The sequence below is a fragment of the Bison bison genome, unplaced genomic scaffold (genome assembly GCF_000754665.1).
Source record: "Bison bison bison isolate TAMUID 2011002044 unplaced genomic scaffold, Bison_UMD1.0 scf7180017863957, whole genome shotgun sequence".
Taxonomy (NCBI): Eukaryota; Metazoa; Chordata; class Mammalia; order Artiodactyla; family Bovidae; genus Bison; species Bison bison.
In genome coordinates, this window is record NW_011494529.1 from 1,994,947 (window position 1) to 2,014,652 (window position 19,706).

Here is a 19,706-nt window from a genome sequence, read left to right on the forward strand (position 1 = left end):
TGGTGATGGACAGGGAGGCCTGGTGTGCTGCGATTCATGGGGTCACAAAGAGTCGGACACGACTGAGCGACTGAACTGAACTGAACTAACACTCTGCCCTTATGGCTCTTTCTACCTTTGCTCACAGTATTTCATCCACCTTGAATATCCACTGTTCTTATTTCTCCAAACTCATTCTTGAGAGTATAGTTCATCCTCACATAAGCCTCCTTCATCTGTCTTGAGGAAGTAACCCCTCCCTCCTTGAATATAGCTGACCATTTATAATTCAGGGTTAGAGGCACTGACTCTCTACACAATTGAAAAGCCGGGTATAACTTGCAGTCAGCCCTCCATATCTGAGGTCCCTCCATATCTGAGGACGGTGTAGTACTGTAGTGTTTTTGTTTAGTCACTCGGTCGTGTCCTACTCTTTATGACCCGATGGGCTGTAGCCTGCCAGACTCCTCTGTCCACGTGATTCTTCAGGCAAGAATATTGGAGTGGGTTGCCAAGTTCTGCTCCAAAAGATCTTCCCAACCCAGAGCTCAAACCCGTGTCTCTTACATCTCCTATATTGGCAGGCATGTTCTTCATTACTAGCGCCACCAAGGAAGACCAGAGTACTATAGTATGTACCGTTAAAAAAGTCTGCATATAAGTGCATCCATGCAGTTCACACCCATGTTGTTCAAGGGTCAACTGTACACATAAGGCATCCTAGCAAAACCTGAATAATAATTCTCAATAAAGTGAGACAAGGAGGGAATCACAGTTCCCCTTAGGGACCTCACCCCAAACCTACAAAATCAGAATATTAGTCAGGAGGAGCAAAATAGGGCATGCTATTTTGAAAAGGCTACTCTGGTGTTTCTGATAGGCCACCTGCCCTACTAGATAACCACTGTCACTACAGTTATTTGATTCTGTTTCTTATGTGATTCACTCAAAAAGAGGCCAAAAATTATATACTTAAGAATATAAAATACATACTTAAGAATTGGTAACAGTGGCTGGTTGCCTCTGGGGAGAGCAAGGGAACTGGGATGGGTGGGAAACACATTTTGCAGTACTTGCTTCTGAAAATTTTAGATTTTATGTCTCGTCCATATATTATCTACTCAAAAGGAAAAGCATAAAGAATGGCACAGACTCAGGAGCCAGATAACTCCTGATTTGTTTTCTAAATTTTGCCATTTACTAGCTGGCTTAAAACTCAACATTCAAAAAACTAAGATCATGGCATCCGGTCCCATCACTACACGGCAAATACATGGGGAAACAATAGAAACAGTGACTTTATTTTCTTGGGCTCCAAAATCACTGCAGATGGTCACTGCAGCCGTGAAATTAAAAGATGCTTGCTCCTTGGAAGAAAAGCTATGACAAACCTAGACAGCATGTTAAAAAGCAGAGACATTACTTTGCTGACAAAGGTCCATCTAGTCAAAGCTATGGTTTTCCAATAGTCATGTATGGATGTGAGAGTTGGACCATAAAGAAAGCCGAGTCTCGCACAACTGATGCTTTCAAACTGTGGTGTTGGAAAAGACTCTTGAGAGTCCCTTGGACTGTAAGGAGATCAAACCAGTCAATCCTAAAGGAAATCAATTCTGAATATTCATTAGAAGGACTGATGCTGAAGCTGCAATACTTAGGCCACCTAACATGAAGAGCCAATTCATTGGAAAAGACCCTGATGCTGGAAACATTGAACACGGGAAGAGAAGGGGACGACAGAGGATGAGATAGTTGGATGGCATCACTGACTCGATGGACATGAATTTGAGCTAGCTCCAGGGGATGGTGAAGGACAGTGAAGCCTGGCATACTGCAGTCCATGGGTTCACAAAGACCCCTGATGGACATAACTGAGCGACTGAAGAGCAAAAGCTGTGTATAATCCTGGGCAAGTCACTTCACCTACCTGACACTCAGTTTCCACATACTAAAAATGGAAAGGAGGAAATAGATGTTAACCAATAGAGTTATTCTGGAGAAATGTCTTTAAAGCAAAACACTACCCCTGGTGGCTGAGTGGGGGCCCAATACATTCCACTGCCTTCACAATTCTACTTGCTCAAACAGACTGAGGAGCAAACTCTTATCTTAATGCCCTCTGGCTCCAAGAAAGTAATTTAGGAAGGAAACAAAGTGAAATTTGTCAGTCTGTCTTGTCAAAGCCAGAGAACAGGGCCTAGTCTTTTTGTTGCCCACACTAGGGATATCACTAATTACTAATGCTCACTTTGTACTACAATTGATGGCCGGCAGAAGGGTCACTGGCATGAGCATAATGCTTCTCCCTCATAGCTCTGTGATTATCTTAATAGTAAACACTTGCCAAGAAAGCCATCCCTAAAAGTGCAAGTCTCCCCAGATGCGGGAAAACTGTTCTTGTGTCATGATTAACAGATTCCTAGAAGCAGTTCAGCTAATGCTCAAACCACTATAAAGTGCTTTCATCTCTCTCTTTCCCTACAACTCCATCCACCTCAAAAGAAAGTCTTCTCTATTAACACTGGCCTGTCATACAGGGAGATGCTTCCTGAATCTGCATCCCTTAAAACAATTCCTTTCAGCTATGAAGTGGTTACCAGAGTGACCAACTAAAGACAGATAAACAATTAGAAACACCAGCAATAGTCATGAAACATGATTTTCCTAATCAGAAAGCTAATAAGACAGAGGAAAAACCTACAGCCTTGATCTCAGAGCATGATACTAACCTGCTTAGAATGTTCCACTGGAGTTACCTGGCACTGAGAATAAAGCCCAGGCTTATCAGTGTGGATCTCAAGGCCCTGGACTACCTACCTTGTCTTCCTCACCTAAAAACATCCTACTGCTCATTTAGTTTGACCTGGACACTCCAAAACAACTTCCATTCCCCCCACAGGCCAACTCTTTCCCAAGTGTACTTGCTTTCATCATTCTGTTTATGCTTCTTAAATCATCATCATTCATACAATCACTACCTTGCATCGCTTTTACAATTTATAGCTATCTTCTCAGGTTATTTTTCACTTGTTTCTTATCATGACCCAAACCAAGCCCAGGGCTTCCCTGGTAGCTCAGCTGGTAAAGAACCCACCTGCAATGCAAGAGACCCTGGTTTGATTCCTGGGTCAGGAAAATCCTCTGGAGAAGGGATAAGCTGCCCACTCCAGTATTCTTGGGCTTCTCTGGTGGCTCATATGGTAAAGAATCTGCCTGTAATGCAGGAGACCTGGGTTCAATCCCTGGGTTGGGAAGACCCCCCAGAGGAGGGCATGGCAACCCACTCCAGTATTCTTGCCTGGAGAATCCCCAAGGACAGAAGAGCCTGGCAGGCTACAGCCCATGGGGTCACAAAAGTTGGACGTGACTGAGCGACCGAACACAGCACAGCAAACCTGGCCCAGAACCCAGGCTCCAGGAGAGAGGACCCTTTGTATTCTGCTCCCCACAGCTGGCCGCAGAGTCTGGTGTGAAGTAGGAGCTCTGTAAATATTACAGGAAGGAAAAAAATGCTCTCTAAGCTGCAAGCTGCCTCTGCTACTATATTATCCAGTTGTATAATCTGAGGTGACTCCGATTTTATACAAACTTTAGGATCCTCATGTGTGAAATGGGTTTGGACAGGCCAGTTTTCTTTACATATTGCAGAGAGAAAGTAGAAACTACTAAATCAAGAACCAAACTTCCAATTTTAAGAGGATTTTTTTCAATGATAGTTCATTAAAATAAACTGTGGACATTTAATAAAGAAATCAATGTTTAAAAAAGTAAACGTGATAATGTTACATTAAAAAAACCACACATCCCTTCTCTGCCACATATATTATACAAAAGAATGAGTATACCAACTACAAGTATGTAAACATATGCAGATAACAATGAAATATGAAAAAAAAGAATAGTGCAAATAAGGATTGCACTATTGAGGATTAATAGTGCAATTCTTCTAGTGCAAAAAAAATTTAAAAACCAAGTTTTTGCTATAATCTAGTGTGTGCATACATAGTCGTGTCCAACTCTTTGAAACCCCTTGGACTATAGTCCACCACCAGGCTCCCCTGCCCATGGAACTTTCCAGGCAAGAATACTGAAATGGGTTGCCATTTCCTCCTCGAGGGAACCTTCCCAATCCAGGGATGATCGAACCTGAATCTCCTGCATTGGCAGGTGGATTCTTTACTACTCCGATTTCAACTAAATGTTTTAAAACAGCTTTTTTTTTTTTTTAAAGGAGACTTTAATAGGCCAGAGGTTAAAAGTACTAGAAGCATACAACTGGGAAACAAAACTATCATTTATGGAATGATTCTTATGTATTGGCACTGAGCTATACTAACTGGGGCATATATTAAATATACTTATATGTAACTTTCTACAGTGTAGATATTATTGTTTGTATTATATAGAAGAAAAATTAGGCTGCTTATTTCACCCCCAAAGTATTTCCTCAAATGTCACCTTCTTAATGAGGCTTTTCCTGATCAACCTATTTAAAATTGCAAACCCACATTCTTTCCTGAATTCTTTATTCATCTTTCCTGCTTGGCACATATCATCTATGCTATATAATTTATTACTTATTTTCTATCTCCCCCTACTAAAATATAAGTTCTACAGGGAAGGGATTGGTTTTTGTTTTTTTTTTTTCCTGTTCTCTTCTGAAATCCCATACCCAGTGAAGGACTTGGCACTGAGTTGGTATCAATAAATACTTGATGAATGAATGAATGAACAGCTGAATGTACTGGTGAGGTGGTTCTGAACATCTGTTCTATTCAAAACCTTTCCACACCATTATATCAGAGTGCTGCTGCTGCTGCTAAGTCACTTCAGTCATGTCCAACTCTGTGCGACCCCATAGACGGCAGCCCACCAGGCTCCACCGTCCCTGGGATTCTCCAGGCGAGAACACTGGAGTGGGTTGCCATTTCCTTCTCCAATGCATGAGAGTGAAAGTGAAGTCACTCAGTAGTGTCCGACTCCCCGTGACCCCATGGACTGCAGCCCACCAGGCTCCTCCATCCATGGGATTCCCCAGGCAAGAGTACTGGAGTGGGTTGCCGTGGCCTTCTCCTTTATATCAGAGTAACTCAGTGCAAATAGATAAAATGCATAGAAGCTGATCAGGAAGAAGAAAAGTAGACTGGTGGCAAGGAACTAGGGATGAAGATGAGAGAGAACATGTTCTGCCTGGAGAAAGACAATGACATTCTTTAATATGTACAAAGTGTGGTCACTATATTTTTTCCTTAGTATAGAAAATGATGATATGAGGTCTTATGGCTTGGAATGTGTAAGATTAACTAAAGCTGAACTATATGATGAACTGAGCCTAAGCGAGGGCATGGTTTCCTCCAAGGACATCTCGAGTTCTAACAGCAAGCTGAAGGCTAATCAGGAAACCCCTGAAGAGCTAAGCAGATTTCTACAATCCCAAAGTACTGAGGGACACTTGGAGTTCCCAGGTTCCACCAGGGACTGGGAACTGATAAATACCTCATACTCAATGGAATACCTGGAGGTCATGTGTTAGGAGCAAAGGCAACCCAAGAGAGTCCAAACCTTACCTGAACTGTACCTCTGCCTCACTGCACACACACACCCACATCCACACACACACGCACGGTATCTCCTTATTAGAAGAAACAGTGACTCCCTTGGACAGAGATAACATCACCTTAAGCCTTCTATAGTTGGCATACATTAATATCAAATATTCAGTCTAACTGAATATTTTTTAGGGTCAGTAGTGTAGTTATAGTACATGGGCTTTGTTGATCTGCTGGCATGTGGAATCTTCCCAGACCAGGGATCAAACCCATATCCCCTACATTGATAGGTAGATTCTTAACCACTGGACCACCAGGGAAGTCCAGGAAACAATTTAAAAGGACTTATAATATCTGAAAAGCTAACATACTCTGCAAAGCCTGCTCTGCACACTACCTTTAAGGTGGGCAAAGCAGTCAAGCCTGGAATTTGGGCATCTGAAGTGGCCTATGTTCTTCCCAGGCACATCTAACTATCACACTTCATACCAGTCAGAACCTACTATATTTCCAGAAAACCTCTAAAATTAAATTCTTAAAACTTTAGGTCACAGCATTAATCGAGTTACTTTGACAAGAATTTAGAGAAAGTTCTTCTAACAACAAAAAACTGACAACAGTTTAAACAACGTGCTTACCTTTGAATATTTCTGTAATTCAGCATCATCAGCAATCTGTGTATCCAAAGTAGCAACCTAAATTCACAAGAAAAGATACTGTCAATATTTGTAAAAGCATAACTTTATTTCTTCCTGCTGCTGCTGCTGCTAAGTTGCCTCAGTCATGTCCGACTCTGTGCGACCCACCAGGCTCCCCCGTCCCTGGGATTCTCCAGGCAAGAACACTGGAGTGGGTTGCCATTTCCTTCCCCAATACATGAAAGTGAAAAGTGAAAGTGAAGTTGTTCAGTCGAGTCTGACTCCTAACGACCCCATGGACCGCAGCCTACCAGGCTCCTCCATCCATGGGATTGGCCAGGCAAGAGTACTGGAGTGGGGTGCCATGGCCTTCTCCGGGCTTTCTGAAAAAAATCTGTATAAAACCTATATATTGATAACTCCATCTAATCTTTTTTCTATGTTTCTAAAATCCATAACACACAATATAAAATCTCAGAGAATATTTGCTTTTTTGTTGTCATTGTTCTCCACAACAATCTTTTTTCATAAATGATTCAAAAGTTGAACTAGAAGGTGATGGGCAAATATATATACTATTTTTAAAAATCCATGACACCTAAAATTTTAATTTAATCTTCCATTATATTAAAGCCATAAAAATTTTATTCTTTTCACAAAACCAAGACTCTGGTCATTTTTATTTCTAAACCTAGGGCTTGAAACAAAGTTTGCAAGGTCATTAAAATCAGAGAAGTTTGGAAAAACTGAAGCGCCTGAATTTCCACAGCAAGCCCAAACCATTTCCCTAGGAGAAAGAGCCAGCGAGGACACAAACAAAGGACCTGGACCGGTGGGTGGGAAGATGGTGGAATCCTGAAAGCTTTTAATCCTGGCCTAAACCTATTGTTCTGAGCTTCAGCGGTAGACATCCATAGAAACGAATTCCTTGCGAGCAAAACATTTCACTGACGATTTGCATCTGTAAGTTGTTAATGAAATACAGTGCATCTGGAGGGAGGGGATAAGTTAAACAGTGGTTCAGCTAAATCTTCTACAAGTACTGCACTTCAGATAAGTAGATTCTGGAAGAAAATACAGTAAGAAACACTAGAGCATGTGCATGCAGGTAGGTATGCACATTTCTATGTACGCATTCACTCATCCATCTTGCCTGGCTTCTCCTTTTGTTGCCTCATCCCTGTCACTTTAAATTTCGAACTCCAAATTCTGTCTCCTCTTTCGAGCCCCTTGGTTATGACCTCATCATGTGATAAATTAAATTTGGAAGGGTAGTTATAAAGAGGATAATGTGCGTGTTCAGTTGTGTCCAACTCTTTATGACCCTATGGACTGTAGCCCACCAGGCTCCTCTGTCCATGGGATTTCCCAGGCAAGAGTAGGTTGCCATCTCCTTCTCTGGGGGATCTTCCCAACCCAGGGATCGAGCCCACATCTCCTATGTCTCCTGTACTCCTATGTCTCCTGTACTGCAGGCAGATTTTTTACCACTGAGCCACCAGGGATGCCCCAAAGAGGATAAATTTTTAACCAAAAAGAGCTCATTTAAAACCAACCATTAAAAAAAGCTGGTACACCAAACTATTTTCAATATTAACCACTCCAAATTGTAGAAAGGTCATTTGCTCTAGTGGGCTGCCGTCTATGGGGTCACACAGAGTCAGACACGACTGAAATGACTTAGCAGCAGCAGCAGGCTAATGACAAAATAGCTCCAAAATCTACAAAGTAAAGAAGCAGCAGTTCATGAGAATCAACATGGAAGTACAAAACTAGCGAGAAGAGAAAGTATAAACTGTTTTGACTCATGTTAATGACACTGGAAAATGTCTGACAATAGATAATGGCTAGAATAGAAAAAAAAGATCTCCAACCAGCCAACAAATACTAATGACAAACATATGTAAGAAAATGTGAATAACAATAGAAATTTAATAGAATACTTTATTACTAACACGTTTAATGGGCACTGCAGAGGCTTTTCTAAGCGCAGCTTTCTGGTTTCATGTGGATTCATTTGGGGAAATGTAATCAATCCTTTACTCAATGAATCTAATAACAGGTGAAAGGAAGTCTAATGGACCACTAGCACTATAAACTTATACCTAACCTAAATTACTTCCTGTTCTCCCAAATACATTTGATAATCATTCTTTCATTTTTCTCATAAAACTGTAACATTCTTTGTGAAACATAGGACTAATATCCACAGCCCTTTCAGTGTACAATAAAACAAACAGATCATAAAAGCAATCATAAAAATGCCAGCAATTTTAAGCAGCTGATACAGGTTATAAATTTAAAGGCAAGCCCTCTCTCTCCTAACATTTTTCAGCCTATTGTTAACTTAAATGGTCTCAACATGAACTGAGTGTTTGTTAATTGTAACTGAAACTTGTCTGCAGTCCTTAACTGTTCTTGCAGTCTAAAATGAAAAAATAAAATTAATTAATTGATCCAACAGGGAAAAAAACACAGGAAGAAAAAATAAAGGCAGGCTGGTTACTCTTTGAGTCTCCCATTTCTTTCAATTGTGCCATTAGAAGCATGACATAGAATGAGACATGAGTGTTTTTTATTAGAAGATTTTAACATACCATTACTTCATAATCAGGGCCCAGTACGTTTTCCCATCTGGATTTCAGCTCATTTTCTGGAGAGTCTGGGGCTTTTTCTGGATTAAAAAAAAAAAAGTTGAAGCTACTGTGAGTTAAACCCACTAAACTACTGAATTCTTCCATAACAGCACAGTTTGAGTAAGTAAAACGGAAATGAATAAAAAGGAAAGTGTATTAACTTAGGTCTATTTAGGTAAAGTTAATCAGAGGTGACTTATAAGACATGTATAAAACTGGTGGTAACCAAACTATGCATAGGGCTTCTGCTGTTAAGGAATATTTTAAACAGAAAAGGAAATGATAAGTTATCAATGAAATCTGAATTATACAGTTAATATGTAAACATCCTGTGGTTTATAAGTAAAATGTATCTGGCTTTGCTTTATGCTATGTTAGGACAAAGAAAAATTTAAGGTGAATGTTAATCACTTCAGCGTAGTACCTTCCACTCACCCACAAAAGTGTAAAAACCTATCAAGATATCTTTACTATCAACAAGGCACACCAACATGACCCATTCAAGCTTTTTACTTGGGTGGATAGAAAAGTTTGTCTGATTTAATTCAACCAATGAGTTGCATGAGCTTTAATGTAACAAAAACTTTGGTTTTACTTTGGTCATTTGTGGCTATGTGGTTATCATACCTTTATGATTTTCTTACTTAAGGGGAGTACTGCCTTTTTTGCATAGGTCAGATAATTTTTAAAAGTGAAGACAGATTTTAAGCGTCCTGCTTATCCTCCACATGACCTTAGCCAGAAGCTCAATGCAGTTTGCAGTCTGAATAATACCTAACAGACAAAAATCAAAGTACTAAAACTATAATTTCAATTTAGAGCCACAGTGGTAGCAGACAATAAACAGATCTCCACCTTTTTTCTTTAAGAAAAACTCGATTGTGTCACAAGAGTGGACAAGTCACAGAACACTTACCACAACTGATATAACCATCTGTCTAAAATCAAACATAACTTGCAAGACCAGCTTTTTCAAGCCTTCCGCAGACATCTAATCTCAGATGCATATAATGCTTAATTACATAGTACAAATCATTAAGTAAAACAGACTAACCTCAAAAATCAGAAACTAAGACTAATGAACACTAAAGAACTTATATTACTAGATTTACAAAAACATATCCGCAAAGTAACTGCATTAACTGATGTACTAGATTCCATTTCGAGGCTAACTAAAGACCCTATTAAAAACAAAATATCCTTCATGTGGGTGCTGCACCTCTGTGCCTACTCTATTAGCACTTCCATAAGAAATTACATCAAGAGTTCTATTAAATTTCTCACAGACACCAGTTTCTTATGTGGTAGGCTAATCTAAAAAATTTGTAATGTGTTGGTTGACCTGTAAGCTTAAAAACATGATATCTAAAGAAATTTTATACACATGTATAAGATGTTTATTTCACCTACAATTCTTTTGAGTTTATTTTTACCTCAGTCATACAATGAAATCACAGTCCTGAGTTTTAAAGCAGAGAACAAAGGCCTATGTAGCAGAGGAAAGAGATTACTTTCAGCAGCTCAATAAATTCTAGGCAACACAAAATGATCCCACACAAAAAGTGAATATTAAGATGATCTGACACAATTATTTCATAGGCAACAAAGAATATGCCAACCACTGCCACCTTGGAATGTGGATTGTTTTGAACTAAAGACAGCCAAGATCCAGCAGACTCAGGAAAAACGTTCATCCCTCCCTTAACTACCTAAAGGAATTTAGCTAGGGAACCTGTACCAGAGAGCTATAACCAGAAACAACTTTTTTTTTTTTTTCTACAATATTGTGGAGGACCCCCTGTATAACCAGACCCTCCTAGAGGTGTTTTGTTTTTTTTTAATGTTTATTTTATATTGGGGTATAGCTGATTATGGAGTAGAGAATGGCAACCCACCCCAGCATTCCTGCCTGGAAAACTCCATGGATAGAGGAGCCTAGTGGGCTACTGTCCATGGAGTTAAAAAGAGTTGGACATGACTGAGTGATCAAGCACACACTAAGCACGCAGCCAATTAACAAAGCTGTGACAGTTTCAGGTGAATAGAGAACGGACTCAGCCATACATTCTCCTCCAAACTCCCTTCCCATCCAGGCTGCCACATAACACTGATCAGAGTTCCATGTACTATATTCAGTAGGTCCTTGTTGGTTATCCATTTTAAATATAGCAGTGTGTACACATCCATCCCAAACTCCATAACTATCCCTTCCCCTCAACTTTCCCCCCAGCCCCATCCCCACAACCTCATTCTCCAAGTCTGTGGGTCTGTTTCTGTTTTATAAGTTCACTTGTATCATTTCCTTTTAGATTCCACATATAACGGATGTCATATGATATGTCTACTTCTCTGACTTCCTTCACTCAATAGGACACTCTGTAGGTCCACCCACATGGCTGCAAATAGCATTATTTAATTCTTTTTAATGGCTGAGTAATATTCTATTGTGGGCTTCTCTGGTAATTCAGATGGGAAAGAATCCACCTGTAACACAGGAGACCAGGGTTCGATTCCTGGGTTAGGAAGATCCCACGGAGAAGGGAATGGCTACCCACTACAGCACACATGCCTGGAGAATTCCAAGGACAGAGGAGCCTAGAGGGATACAGTCCATGGCATCGTAGTCAGGCACGACTGAGCAACTAAGCACACAACATTTCATTGTATATATATATCACACCAGAGACAACTTGTTTAATCTGAAAAACCTATCTGCATAGCTGGGCAAACTTCTAATTATCAAACATCTGCTCTTCTTATCATCCTGTAAATTACTCCTCCCATTGGAAGGCCCAGGCCCCAATCCCATTCCTTAGCTCAGGATAGCATAGAAGCCTCAATTGCCCAACTTGCCCTTAAGGGCTCACATTTTTATGGGACTCCTACACATAGAAAGTGTGTGTTTCTCCTGTGTTACTCTTTCTTATGTTAATGTAATTATTAGACCAACCAAAGAAACTAGAAAGGAAGAGGGAAAACGGGTCTGCCCCTACAGCAAAAAGAGTTAACATCATAACAGTTGGAAGAATTTGGTCTCTCTAACTGAAATTATATACACTCATTAAAAAAAAAAAAAAAGGAGTGAGATTGATCCTTTGAGCAGATACAGAGTGAAGTAAGCCAGAAAGAAAAACACCAATACAGTATACTAACACACATATATGGAATTTACAAAGATGGTAACAATAACCCTGTGTACGAGACAGCAAAAGAGACACTGATGTATAGATCAGTCTTATGGACTCTGTGGGAGAGGGAGAGGGTGGGGAGATTTGGGAGAATGGCACTGAAACATGTATAATATCATGTATGAAACGAGTCGCCAGTCCAGGTTCGATGCACGATACTGGATGCTTGGGGCTGGTGCACTGGGACGATTTAGAGGGAGGGTATGGGGAGGGAGGAGGGAGGAGGGTTCAGGATGGGGAACACAGGTATACCTGTGGTGGATTCATTTCGATATTTGGCAAAACTAATACAATATTGTAAAGTTTAAAAATAAAATTAAATTAAAAAAAAAGATATTTCTAAAAATATTTCTCACTTTATTTTTTTTTTACGTTTTTTTTTTTTTTTCCTTTTATGCTGAGCCTCGTGGCATGTAGTATCTTAGTTCACTGACCAGGGATCAGACCTGTGCCACATGCACTGAAGGCACAGTCTTAACTACTGGACCATCAGGAAAACCCATATTTCTAACTTTAGAAAGTATTTGATTTTCACTTGATAATTCACGGTTCACCTATCTGAACTCACATGAATTTAAATAGAAAAAATTAACTGCAATTTACTTGGATCAAAAAGAACAACCTAAATTTCCAAACAATATGAAGTTTTGAAATTTGACTGAAGTGTTTACTCCTTCCTTCAGGCCCTCCTTTCCTGACAGAAGACAATCAAAGCCAAAAGTCAAAGCGTCTCTGGACATGGATGAAGTTTAAGCATTCCATTTCATTCAACTGGCAAGCCTTTCCTGAATGCCTTTGTACAGAGAACTGAGTGAGATTTTGACTGAAAATGCGTGCGGAACAGAGCCAACTAGAGTAGCAAAGGAAACACAACAAAGCCCAAAGGTAAAGGTACTCATCAATTAAAAAGAAAATTAAACAATAAATATATAGCAACTGGGAAATTTGGCAAAATATATAAAAATGTATACACTATTGTTATGGTGAAAAGGAAATATTACTATATGTATACAGATACCTATATCAATGTTAATACACAAGCTAAACTATGCAGTAATAAAAAATGCTGACATCATCACACTAATAAAAATGTATTCAAAATCAACATAATTAAACAGTGATTAAACAAAAATATGCTTATTCTCAACTGCCATAAGTGTTAAGATCCTGATATTAAGAATATCTTATTTTATATCTTCAAAAATGCCTCTAAAATTCGTCACATTATGTTAACTATAAAGAGAGAAAATGGTTAACAAATGATAAAGTCAAATTACTGTGACTGCTTTGAATTGAATGCTTTGTGCCTACCCAGTATTTCTAAGGCTTGCATGTTGTCATTTTTTAGATCCTCCATTCTTTCTTCAGTTTTCTCCTCTTCATCCAAATTAGTTTCCGTTTCCACTGCTCCAGTCAGAAACAAGGCTGGTGTTTTTGGTGGTTCTACCACAGTTCCTAAAATAGGAATTGTTAATTTGAATCACTATCAGATGAAGATCATATTTAAGTAAGCTTATTTCACTCCAGTTCTTCCATTTCACAACCTTATTACAAACATCTCAGGTAACTACACATTTTATTCCTTTATTTAAAATGCCATTTGTGATAATGGCTCAATTCTTTAGAAAACACACTTGTAGAATTAGGCCACCTGATGCAAAGAGCTGACTCATTAGAAAAGACCCTGAGGCTAGGAAAGATTGAAGGCAGGAGGACAAGGGAACCACAGGGGATGAGATGGTTGGATGGCATCACCGACTCAATGGACATGAGTTTGAGCAAACTCCGGGAGATGGTGAAGGACATGGAAGCTTGGCATGCTGCAGTCCATGGGGTCACAAAGAGTAGGACATGACTGAGCAACTGAACAAGTGAACAACAAGGAACTAGGCAACAAGAAGAAAAAAGCAAGGTAAAGTTTATGACGAAGCAGGATGACAATACAGCCTTGGGGAGTGGGGGAGGAGGGGAACCCTGGGGGCCATAGTTCTCACTGCTGTGGTGGGCAGGGAGCAAGATAAGCATAAGCCAATTCCACTGTTTTGGGCAATTTTGGTTCTGGCATGATGTCATCATGAGTTTAACAAATAACTACAGAAGTAAATGGCAACCCATTCCAGCGTTCTTGCCTGGAGAATCCCAGGGATGGGGGAGCCTGGTGGGCTGCCATCTATGGGGTCGCACAGAGTCGGACACGACTGAAGTGACTTAGCAGCAGCAGCAGCATACAGAAGTCAGCTTGAGAATGAGAAGGAAAAGGGAGATAATTCCTATGGTTGCAGAGGTTCTTTTCTTAGCTAAGCTTTCAATCTCAAGAATGTCAATTACTCTATCTTAAACACAAGAAAGGTTGTATAAGAACCATTTTGTTGTGTTAGTCACACAATCGTGTCTGACTCTTTGCGACCCCATGGACTGAAGCCCGCCAGAACCATTTTAGGTTATTTTAAAATAACCACAGTTCAGTCAGTCAGTCGCTCAGTCATGTCCTCTTCGTGACCCCATGGACTGCAGCACACGAGGCTTCCCTGTCCATCATCAACTCCTGGAGTTCACTCAAACTCATGTCCGTTAAGTCAGTGATGCCATCCAACCATCTCATCCTCTGTCGTCCCCTTCTCCAGCCTTCAATCTTTCCCAGCATCAGGGTCTTTTCCAATGAGTCAGTTCTTTGCATCAGGTGGCCAAAGTATTGGAGCTTCAGCTTCAACATCAGTCCTTCTAATGAATAAACAGGACTGATTTCCAAGGGACTGTCAAGTCTTCTCCAACACCACAGTTCAAAAGCATCAATTCTTTGGTGCTCAGCTTTCTTCACAGTCCAACTCTCACATCCATACATGACCACTGGAAAAACCATAGCTTTGACTAGATGGAACTTTGTTGGCAAAATAATGTCTCTGATTATTAATATGCTGTCTAAGTTGGTCATAGCTTTTCTTTCAAGGAGCAAGCATCTTTTAATTTCATGGCTGCAGTCAACATCTGCAGTGATTTTGGAGCCCCCCAAAAAAGTCTCTCACTGTTTCTATTGTTTCCCCATCTGTTTGCCATGAAATGATGAGACTGGAAGCCATGATCTTAGTTTTCTGAATGTTGAGTTTTAAGCCAACTTTTTCACTCTCCTCTTTCACTTTCATCAAGAGGCCCTTTAGTTCTTCTTTGTTTTCTGCCATAAGGGTGGTGTTATCTGCATATCTGAAGTTATTGATATTTCTCCCGGCAATCTTGATTCTGGCTTGTACTTCATCCAGCCTGGCATTTCGCATGATGTACTCTACATACAAGTTAAATAAACAGGGTGACGATGTACAACCTTGATGTACTCCCTTCCTGATTTGGAATCAGTTTGTTGTTCCATGTCCAGTTCTAACTTTTGCTTTTAACCTGCATACAGATTGACCTGCACGCATAAATAACTACAAGTGACTTACAAAGTATTCCTACAAAAATATTGAACTCAGGCTTCCCTAGTGGCCCAGTGGTTACAAATCTGCCTTGCAATGCAAGGGACACTGGTTTAATCCCTGGTCCGGGAAGATTCCACATGTAGCAGAGCAACTAAGCCCATATGTCACAACTACTGATCCAGCACTCTAGAGCTGGTGATCTAAAACTACTGGAACCCATGTGGTGCAACTACTGAAGTCCTTGCACCTAGAGCTCGTGCTCTGCAACAAGAGAAGCCACCACATTGAGACACCTGCACATTGCCACAAAGAGTAGCCCCTGCTCACTGCAACCAGAGAAAGCCTGTGTCCAACAATGAAGACCCAGCATGGCCAAAAAACTAAATAAGTAAATAAATCTCCTGGTAGCTCAGACGGTAAAGCATCTGACTACAATGTGGGAGACCCGAGTTTGATCCCTGGGTTGGGAAGATACCCTGGAGAAGAAAATGGCAACCCACTCCAGTATTCTTGCCTGGAAAATCCCAGTTATTGGGATTATTGTTATTGATATTTCTCCCGGCAATCTTGATTCCAGCTTGTGCTTCTTCCAGCCCAGCATTTCTCATGATATATAGTTTCTCATGCATATAAGTTAAATAAGCAGGGTGACAATATACAGCCTTGACGTACTCCTTTTCCTATTTAGAACCAGTCTTTTGTTCCATGTCCAGTTCTAACTGTTGCTTCCTGACCTGCATATAGGTTTCTCAAGAGGCAGGTCAGGTGGTCTGGTATTTCCATCTCTTTTAGAATTGTCCACAGTTTCTTGTGATCCACACAGTCAAAGGCTTTGGCATAGTCAATAAAGCAGAAATAGATGTTTTTCTGGAACTCTCTTGCTTTTTCCATGATCCAGTGGATGTTGGCAATTTGATCTCTGGTTCCTCTGCCTTTTCTAAAACCAGCTTGAACATCTGGAAGTTCACAGTTCATGTATTGCTGAAGACTGGCTTGGAGAATTTTGAGCATTACTTTACTAGCGTGCAAGATGAGTGCAATTGTGCGGTAGTTTGAGCATTCTTTGGCATTGCCTTTCTTTGGGATTGGAATGAAAACTGACCTTTTCCAGTCCTGTGGCCACTGCTGAGTTTAGGTAATTACTATTAATTTTCTCTGGATAATAATATCATGGCTATTTTTAGAAGCTGTACACTGAAGTATGTAGGACTAATGATATCTACAACTCACTCTTAAATGGTTCAGAAAAAGCTAAATAGATGAAGCAAACATGGCTAAGTTAACTGCTGAAATCTAAATGATGGATTCTGTGGTTATTTTTCATATCATTTTCCAATTTTCCTGTGTGTTCAAACATTTTTACAATAAAAAGTTAAAAAAATAAGTTAAAAGTTCCTACATGAAACTTAATATGACCTTAAGATCTTAATATGACATTTTAAACCACACTTTTGTTGTTGTTGTTGCACTGGATCTGTGTTGCTGCATGCGGGCTTTCTCTAGTTGTGATGGAAAGGGGCTACTCTTCAGTGTAGTACTTTGCGGTAGCTTCTCTTGTTGTGGAGCACAGGCCCCAGACGCTCGGGCTTCAGTCATTGTGCATGTGGGCTCAGTCGTCGCAGGGCTTCAGTGGTTGCGGTACATGGGCTTGGCTGCTCCACAGCACGTGGAATCTTCCTAGTTCAGGGATCAAACCTGTGTCTCCTGCATTGGCATGCAGATTCCTATCCACTGCGCCACCAAGGAAGTTCCATAGGATTTTTTAGAACATTCGTCTTTTAATACACACTGAATGTACAGCCCAGCGCCAGTAAAACAAATGCCAGCCAGACGCTGCTGATGTAGCTTGGGGAGAAGAGTTACACACTAGGCAGAGTGCAAAGTACAAAGCAATACATGATTGTTTGTGTGTTACAAATAGTATGCAAATTGATACACAAATAAGTATACACAAGGTACGCAAATAAAAAGAGTTTAGAGGAGAAAAGGTAAGATTTTTGAATGGCAGGGGAAGGTATCACTCAAGAGCTAGAAGCTGTGCAGTCCGTTTCAGTAAAATAGACTTAACTGCTGCCTATAAAGAAGGCACACAGAGATGTGTTAGATGGGGCAGTGGATAGAGACATACCACTCCCCTACATTACAGTGGCCACACACAAAACAGATGACCACAACGTAGTATGATAAATGCTCCAGCAAAGTGCTCTTCAGAGGGCACTAAAGGGTATGAAACACATAGGAAGGATGCCCAAACCATGAAAGAAGTGCAGATTTAGGGTCAAAACCTATAGCAATATAAATTTAAAATGTAGGCATGCCCAGTAAAGAACTGCTGATTCACAGATGACACAGTTCATTTGATACAGCAGACTAAAGCCAAGGGTTCTATCAGAGATGCTGAAAATTATTATATTGGTATAAATATTTATGCAAACCTTTTAAGGTCAATATAGCATATGTACAATTTGTATTATTTAACCAATTTTAAATTTCACACATACAGTGCAGTTGACAGGGCGTCTATCTTTCAGCAGCAAAATTTCCACTATCATATAAAACTTTAAAAGTTCCAATGTAAATATCAATATAATTCAATATCAGTTGAAAGCAAAAGTTTCCAGAATATAATAATATATCTTCAGAGAATGAAAAAAAAATGTACTCAACTTCTGACAAATTCTAGTGAAACTATTTCCTACTCACTAGTTATGTAAGTAGTCATTCAACTTAAATTGAATGTGTTCCCATAATTACCAAATTTGTTGATCTATCTGTAAGTTGACAATTAAAAATTGGCATGCATAGAATTATGTATTTGTTCCGTAAATCTACTATTCTTATAATCAAAATAACAATATCATTTTATAAATCAAAGTGTCTTTGACAGAAATCCACGTTTTATTTTCTCTTGCTATAGTTCACAGAGTAAATCAAGAAATATTAGAATCAAATATTAGAAGTAAAATGAAACCTGAAGTTTGCAAAATGTCAAAGCATTAGACAAATGAGAGCCTCTGGAACAAAGGTTGGCAAAGCTTTACTATTTAAATGCAAGTAATAAATGAAATTTGGAAGCTTTTGGGGAAAATGATTTCCATCTCCATTTAGAAACGCTGTCAGAGATTAATGCATATCAGGGTTCACGTTCTAACATTTGGACTGGCATATTATAATAGGCAAAGGAAACTCTTCTTCAATGCATAAATGAGCTGATTCACTTCTCCATCACTGGGTTACATAAGGTAGGCAGGTTTTCCTTCCCAGACTTACAGAACATCATAATTGAGTTATTCTTCTAAACCCAGACTGCAAGGTTGGAGGAGGGACAGTGGAATTAATTACCTCTGTCTGAGGGCCCTTCATGTAAAGAAGCAGACGAGGATGTTTTCCTTCGAACTAGGGTTAGGTGTACCACTTGTCCTGCATTTCGTAACACTTCAACAACATCCTGGTTGGCAAAACCCTGAATATTCACACCATCAACCTACAACATTAAGAGATACATTAAACAGAGGTTTCAAGTTAGCTTCTTTTGAATGCAAATTTAGTAGTAAAACATGCTGACAAACTTCCTGAGAAACTAGAAAGCAAACTGAAACCTGTATTCCTAAGTCATACATTTGACTTATAGCCTGAAAGAGGCAATGGATCTTAGTCTCTGACGCTATTCAACATTCAAAGTGCCATAAAATGTGGCACTTTATACACAGCTCTCAAGATGTATTAATAGAAGCCATTATCACTAAAGTTGAAAGGACCATCTAATACTTCACCCCTGTACCATATAACACTGTGTGATATTTTCCAGAAGGAACTAATCTCCCTCCATTAGGTTTTCCAGTATTTTTAAAAAGCATGTGAAAGAAGGCATTTACTAATCTCAATCAAGTCCAGTCATACATTCTTTTTGTTTTGGAGGGGGTTTGTTTTGTTTTTGTTTTTATTGGGCTCTAGACAATGGGTTGTGAAATATCTCTGCAAGTTATGCCCCACTAGGGAGATGTCCATTCTGATTTTCCTGGGGGAGCTTTCCGAGCTTTTGCTTTTGCTTGGAGTTACTGCTCTTGCTGGCAGTAACCTCTTCAGGTCCACTGCTGAGTGGCTCCTCCTTGGAAGACAATTTCCTCTTTTCCTTGGGACTCTCTTGCTTCCTGACTCTTCAGGGTCACTAACTGGTTCTTCTTTGGTGAAAGTTTTCTTCCTCTTGGAAAGACTTCTACTGCCAGCTGTTTCTTCAAGATCACTACCAGCTCCTCCTTAGAAAAAAGATTTCTTCTTCTTGGGTTTGGAGAAGGAGACAGAAGAG

At 39.8% G+C, this 19,706-nt stretch overlaps 1 protein-coding gene across 4 annotated transcripts in view; it reads right to left on the bottom strand.

Annotated features, from left to right (window-relative positions):
- INADL (InaD-like (Drosophila)) overlaps positions 1–19,706 on the bottom strand; it is a 396,383-nt gene that overhangs the window by 323,286 nt on the left and 53,391 nt on the right. For all 4 annotated transcript variants that reach the window (XM_010833911.1, XM_010833910.1, XM_010833909.1 and 1 more), the window contains exons 11-14: positions 18,743–18,884; positions 13,302–13,445; positions 8,764–8,840; positions 6,167–6,223 (exon numbers count right to left, since the gene is read on the bottom strand). In XM_010833911.1, the coding sequence (XP_010832213.1) occupies positions 6,167–6,223; positions 8,764–8,840; positions 13,302–13,445; positions 18,743–18,884 (420 nt within the window). The remainder of the gene's footprint in view (positions 1–6,166; positions 6,224–8,763; positions 8,841–13,301; positions 13,446–18,742; positions 18,885–19,706) is intronic.